We start from the raw sequence: 7,273 nt of genomic DNA, 5'->3' as shown, positions 1-7,273 counted from the left end.
TGCAAATGGCCTGCTGGAATCAAATGCTAAACTGGAAGCGTTGTTGAAATGGGAAAGAGAAGTCATTACAGTGGTGCGGGAGGGGGTAGGAGTGTGTGTGTGTGTGTGTGTGTGTGTGTGGGGGGGGGGGGGGGGGGGGGGGGGGGGGGTGGAATGGTAAATTGGAATTCAGCGAACCAGTGAATGAAACAGTTTTGGTTTGGTCTGATACTAGATGTCTGATGGATGAGAGAGACTGTGTGTCTCTGTCTGTATTTCTGTCTATCTGTCTGTGTGTGTCTGACTGTGTGTGTGTGTGTGTGTGTGTGTGTGTGTGTGTGTGTGTTGGTGGTGATTAAATGGTGTGTTAATTGCTTCTTTTATTTCTCCCCCACGAGGGGTATCTGTGGCAGCTCTAACTAGACATGACTCCATCACCAAGGGATCACACTGCTGCTGCCGCCTGTCATTTCCCAATGTGATGACCAAAAAATGTAATTACAGCATGAATCCTCACGGGGCACCTCTCCTTACACATGCATACTAATACTGTTCATTTCAATTTCTTAAAATGAGAATTTAGCAAAGTGACTGCTTGCTTCGCCAGGTTTTGGTCTGAACTTATCACCATAAATCTGCATCTCACGCATCGATCACATTATCTCTTGTGATATTGTTCACACCTAGGGGGAAGAAAAGCACTAAAACGAGGGCACAAGGACTAGGTTGACTCGGAGTGGTTCTGGTCTGTTACCTTATCATCTCCTCTTGGTAAAGTGAGCTGACTGCGGGGCCACCAAACGTTGTCCTTCGTTCTGAACCCCTCCTTTCAGAAGACTACAGCAGAGAAAAACATAAACAAGATAAACATACAAACAAACAATACACAGTGCAGCACGCTTCATTAACACTACACAATAAATCCATCCATGATGGATCTAGACATTCACACACCCTTCTTTAAAGGGAAACTGAGATTTTTCCACAAGGGCCCTATTTTTAGATTTTTTGGGTCCAACATTTTACCAGGGACAATTAATGATCCAAATCAGTCAAGATTTAGACTATAAAAATAAATCGTTTTTAAAACTAAAATAAATCATCAAAACAAAGTGACAGAAAGAAAAATTCTATGAACACTGCTCTTTTCACCAGTGTAAACAAAAGGCCTGTTCCCACTGCAGGAACTCATGAAGCCTGAACCTCAAAGCACCTACTCCAGGGAAGAACCGTCTTCATATTCCTGGAACTGCTGGTTCTCGAGTCATTATATTATTATGATTACAGTCATTCTTTCCAGAGGTTACTATGTCATCAAACATGTTAATATGACATGAATTAAGTTTAACAAGGAAATGGGCTACTTTGGTTTTACACCATTTGTCTATCAATCTTATTTTTTTTTTTATATATATATATTTTTTATTTTCCTTCTTGTTATGGACTGAACATAGCACATATTTACAAAACAGTCATCACGGTCATGAATATAATGTAGTTCAATACAGAGTATATAAAATAAAAAAGAAACATCCAAAAGAAAACATTGATCGGGGTTTACAGTATTAGGTGTCAATCATGGCCCTTTATGTACAACAGTAGAGGGTCCCAGATCTTATTATTGTATTTCAGTTTATCATTGTTGTGATATCTGATCTTTTCGAGGCTAGGTACATTCCCCATTTCTCTTAGCCACATTTCATAACTTGGTGCTGAGTCATTTTTCCACATAAGCAGAATCATTTTTTCCACAACCATACCTAAAGAAACAGCTTGAGCCAAAAGTAGAGCCCCTGTCCCTCCTAAGATCGCAACCAATGGATCTGGTTTCAAATTCTTCTTAAAGGCTTTAGAGAAGCATTGGAAAATATCAAACCAGTAAGATGACAACTTTGTACAAGACCAAAGAGTATGAGCAAGTGTTCCTTCAGAAATCTTACATCTGTTACAAAGTGGGGATGTCGATGGGTCAAACTTATGTATCTTGGTCCTGCAATAGTACAACCGGTGTAGTGTCTTAAACTGTATCAAGTTATGTCGGACATTAACTGAACAATCACTTATGTTTGCCAGACATTGTTCCCAGTCTATCAATCTTATTAATAAGCCTATGTTGTAATCTCGGTGTAGGATCGCAATGACAGTTGCCTATAAGTGTAGTGCATTTTCATGTATGCCATGCTTACGCCTCTCATGTATGCAATATGTGAATAAAGCAGATTTGTTATGATACAATTCTGTTCATGATCCATGGGGATGTGCAATTTGATAGTAAATAGATAACTATTTAAGATGAACCTTATTAATACGTTTAACCCCCTGAATAGTTCCTAAACCTCCGAGTTGTTTCATTAACTTTGGCTAACTGCCTTTGCTTACATATTTGATGAGCCAGTTTCATGCTGCTAGCAAGAACGCAGTCCGTCCCTAACACTGCATTTACAGGCCCATTCCATTTTCAAGGACAACACTTTTGAAGAGAGATCTCATGTGGGTTCCCAAAAAACAAACAGTTGAACCAGTGTGGCTTGTCACACATAGAAAAGGAGAGAAAAAAAAGCCAGAGAGAGGTAGGAAGACATTCTTGCATCACCTGATCACATCATTAATCCTCCCCAACCACCCAATTTGCATTCGTGTTGCAATTCAAAACGAATGTATTAGGACAGCTGTCCATGGCCGTGTACAAAAACGGTTTCAACAAAGTGCTTTATGCCAATGCATTTCTTGAATACAACATGTGAATACTGTTGTCATTGAAGATAGTAATTGTGGCAGAGCAGAACAGAAAAAAAACGTCCGCTTTTTGCTGACTTTGTTTAATATAAGTATTTGTATCTATTTAGCGGAGCCCCTTAAATTGTATTCAAGCAGCAGCAGAAGAGGCCTATTCAAAAACTGCCAAATAAATGGCATGTGCCAGACCTTATTCCTCAGTCCTGTACATATGGAGACAATATTTATCCTCTCTGTGAAATAATACAATCATCTTCTTTTCAGAAGGGTTTTTCTAAGCTGCTCCAAAGCCCTTTTCCCTCTCCATGTATGTATGCTCGTTTGTCCTTGCATCAGCACACACGCTAATGCTTCTGTGAGGAGAGAAAGACACATGTCACTGTGGTCTGCACTGCTGGGATGAATGCTGACACTCACATTGTGTGAGGCAAAGGACAATGAAAGAGAGGTTCAGGGAGGGGGGCAGAAAAGACAAAAGCTCAGAGAGGACAAGCCTGACTCAACTTTCATGCCATAGAAATACTGCATTACTCATAAAATACAGCTACAAACAGCAACGATGGGGCCAAGCACCCTGGCACCATTAACAACCAAATGCAGTAAAGGAAGCATAGTGGGCCATATGTATATAACCATGTTTACACACATTCAAATGTTTTGTAGGGCCAATGATTTTCCGCGATAACGGAAAACGGACGGAATTCGCGGAATGAACACTTTGAAACGGAAACATCATTTTGTTCATACAAATCGCCCAAATTCCCCTGTATTTTGGGCTGCAAGGCTATATTTCTTTCAAATAAACACAACAACGATTGCAACGATGAACAAACATTAATTAAAGAACAAAACCACTGAGAAAATGTCACGTCTGCGCTGAACTCTGCTCCGGCCACGCCCCCCTTTTCAACGGTTGACCCACAGATTTCCGCTAAAGCCACATTCAGTCACATTCACGCGCTCGTCTTCCCAATCGCATTTAAAACAAAAAATGTTTAGTCTTCTGTTCTGTTGATGGCTGGCAAACAACAATCTAAGAAGGGCACATATTATTCACTCATTTTAAGCCATCAATCTACCTCAGGGTGAACAAAATGAGCTGAAACGGAAAAAAAACGGAATTCACCAAATGTGAAACGGAAAATGCATTTTTTTTAAACGGAAAATCATTGGCCCTAGTTTTGTACACTGAGGGTTTTTCGCGTTATCAAACACAACGTACACACGCAATCTTTCTAAATCTGAGCGGGAGTCTAGTCAGCGGAAGATCATGTGCAGACGTCTAACATCCCCTCCCACACTTTATAATCCTTATATGGGTCAACACACATCTGGCATTGGCTGGATTAGCATGTAAAGCACTATGGAAGGCACGCACCCATAGATGAACTGGGGTCACCTCTGTGTTAAGTTACATGAGGCCTAATATACTAAAGAAACCGAAGGACACATTTTGTTTCTTACCAAAATGTATTACAAAAATTCATCCATTTTAACAAAGGATGAATCATTCAGACCAGGTAATTGTCCTTGTGTTTGTATGCGTGATGGTGGAGTATTGATTTAATGGGACATTTTTTTCCGATTTACAACACTGTTCATCCTCTGTTGGTGTCTGTATTTCATATATTTCATATGAGCGCAGTCAACTTTTCAGATTACTCTGGGAAACCTGACATAGCTAGAACATAGGGGCCTCTGGACTGATGATGGCGATGTTGACAGTCAATTTAGGACAGTATCAGGCCAACAGAAGGAACAATCAGCGCCTTGCATCAAATGCACCTCCTTGCATCTCTATTAGTTCCTAGGGTGTCGCCAATCTGCAATCTATAATGCGCACACCTCATCAACACCATCCACAAAGGGACGCACGTTTTTCCGTTAAGCATCTTTCTATAAATACAGTTTTATGCACAGAAAAGTGCTCAGCATGGTTTTAGTGCATACAGACCGTTGATACAGGAGGAGGCTCAGTGTGTGCTAAGGTGGGCAAATAAAACACAAACATTGTTAAAAGGTACAGCCCTCAATCCTAGTGAAAGGCTGTTTATATTTGACATCAGCCAATCAAACCCACCCCTCCCTTCCATGCTCCTGAAGCAACATGCTTGATTGGCTGGAATAGCGTATGCCGCGCCACTTTGAACATGCTTGATTGGCTGGAATAGCGTATGCCGCGCCACTTTGAACATGCTTGATTGCCACCACCGTAGTCACGTGGCTGAAAACTATGAATTCCCCTGATGTTTTCTCTTAGGCCTTTGCAGAGTTTGCTGAACTAGCAGCTGAGAACTCCTTTGTGGGAGGAGATTTCAACTGCCATCTCAGTCCCTTCACTTGGCATCTCCTCCTGTAGGGCAAGCTAGCATGCTTATAGTTCTAGTTATCCTAGAATTGATTACCGTTTCTTCCCTTCATCAGAAATGTTTTGGGTGCTGTCCTGTACCATGGGTAGCCTCATCTCATCTGAGCACATCCTTTATGCATGGTTTATTCTCTTTTTCACTGTCAAGGCACTGAACACTCCAGCCAGCTCTTCTCAAAGATCATCATTTCACTTCCTATTTTGCCTCAGAAATCAAGATGTTCTCTTCAATGAACCCACTACCTACTGACAATCCCTCAATCCTTTGGGAGCAGCGAGGCCAATCTCCCTCTGATCCTTACAAACGGAAAGTGCCCTGAGAGTTACCCCTCCTATAGACCAATAGCCCCACCTAACTCTGAACAAAAACTGCTTTCTAAAATACTAGCCATGAGTGCTACCTTACCAGGCTGGTTTTTATTTAGGATAAACTCCTGTGATTATATGAGAAGGTTCCTTAAAGGGGCACGGTGGCTCAGTTGCTTGCACTGCTTGCACTGCTGCCTCACAGCAAGAAGGTCACGGGTTCGATTCCCGCATGGGGCGCTGTTGGCTCTGGGGGGCAGGTCCTCCCCAGAGTGCACAGTGCTCAGGTGGGCTATCTCCCGGGCCTTTCTGTGTGGAGTTTGCATGTTCTCCCCGTGTTCACAAGGGGTTTCCTCCACTAAGAACCCCAACAGTAAAAACATGCAAAATAACAGAACTCATGTCCATCCCTGACCAAAGATGGACAGTTCACTTCACTTGGTCCCCGGGCGCTGCAAAGCTGCCCACTTCTCCTGGGGGGTCCTTGAGGAAGGACGGCCCAGGATGGGAAAAAGCAGAAAATAAATTCACCGCGACCTCAGGCCTACCTGCGTGTGTGTGTGTGTGTGTGTGTGTGTGTGTGTCCTGTGTCGCCTCCATATATGCACGTGTGTGTTCCAGTGTGTCGTGTGTGCCATTAAAAACCTGACAAAGGTCTTAATTATTATTATTAATATTGTTCAGCTGAAAAGACCCTGTCCTTGGTGCTTCCTTTTGATGCCGAGAAGACATTTGATCAGGTCAAGTGATCTTCCTTGTGGTTGCTTCTGATGGAAGCTTAGGACGTGCCAAATGTGAGATTATCAGCTCAAATATGAGCCAGCCTCAATTTGACTTGACATTGAATCCTCTCAGTCCAAATGCCCTTTGTGGAATTCTGTGTGTGAATAACTTTGAGTCTGTCAAGGACCTCTGTACTAACCCTGTACTAACCCTGTTCCTTTCAGCACAGTCAGAGCTGCTTAAAGCATGGTATAGCCAGGGGGTAACAAAGCTAGGAGATTTATTTGATGGCCAGACTTAACTATCCTTGCAGCAGCGATATGGCTTACTGAAAGGTGATTTAAAAAAAAAAAAATTGCAAATATGACACTTCACTAAAGAATACCACTTTAATGTGTATTGTAGAAAGGGCTTTGTCTTTACAAGTGTATAGGAAATGCATTAGTGTATTTTAGTGTTCATGTTTAAACTTGATGTTGTAGCAATACTTTACCTTCCAACTGTTGTCCGGGTCCAGAGAATCCACTTTTGTGACATACTCTTGCATAGCTTGATCCACACTCATGTCCTCCAGGGCCCTCCATGCCTGCCTGAAACACAAATCAATAAATATACCAATCACATAGAACAATAACAATCACCTCCACCAACAAAAAAATCTATACAATGATAATGATTTTAGAAAATAAAGCCACAAAGCCACGTAAGCACAACAACCAGAAATATTTCAAGTATTTGCCATCATAAATGTGAGTTAACTGCAGCCACAGAAGAGTGCCTTTTAACCCTCAAGACTTTCTCTTGATTTGTGTACAATTTAATGAGGATGAAAATACATTAGCCAAGACCCTAGTAAACACGGTCAGTAACAGTAAAACATTATGAAGCACACATTTCTGCAATTTTGAAGACACCAAGTCGAGTTTACAACAAAAAATATAATTTCCAGAGCTCAAAAACCTAAAAGACAGAGACCACAGGAAGGCTTTCATAATGCTTACAGTTCCAAATAATACAGTTGGCCCCATTATATGGAGATTTAAAGCTCACGATACACCGGGCACCCCTACCCAGGCTTACAACATTCGAACACTAGAATCACATGTTTGATCAGAACGACTAAGAAACTGTTTTGTATTACTGCTTCTGAAACTCTTTTGT

At 41.6% G+C, this 7,273-nt stretch overlaps 1 protein-coding gene across 1 annotated transcript in view; it reads right to left on the bottom strand.

Moving 5' to 3' along the window:
• Nucleotides 1-7,273, bottom strand: part of LOC105908720 (acyl-CoA-binding domain-containing protein 6) — a 54,948-nt gene that overhangs the window by 27,965 nt on the left and 19,710 nt on the right. The window contains exons 3-4 of the mRNA XM_012837283.3: nt 6,606-6,702; nt 734-816 (exon numbers count right to left, since the gene is read on the bottom strand). Of these exons, the coding sequence (XP_012692737.1) occupies nt 734-816; nt 6,606-6,702 (180 nt within the window). The remainder of the gene's footprint in view (nt 1-733; nt 817-6,605; nt 6,703-7,273) is intronic.

The sequence above is a fragment of the Clupea harengus genome, chromosome 10, assembly GCF_900700415.2.
Source record: "Clupea harengus chromosome 10, Ch_v2.0.2, whole genome shotgun sequence".
Taxonomy (NCBI): domain Eukaryota; kingdom Metazoa; phylum Chordata; class Actinopteri; order Clupeiformes; family Clupeidae; genus Clupea; species Clupea harengus.
This window is presented reverse-complemented; position numbering and strand designations above follow the sequence as displayed.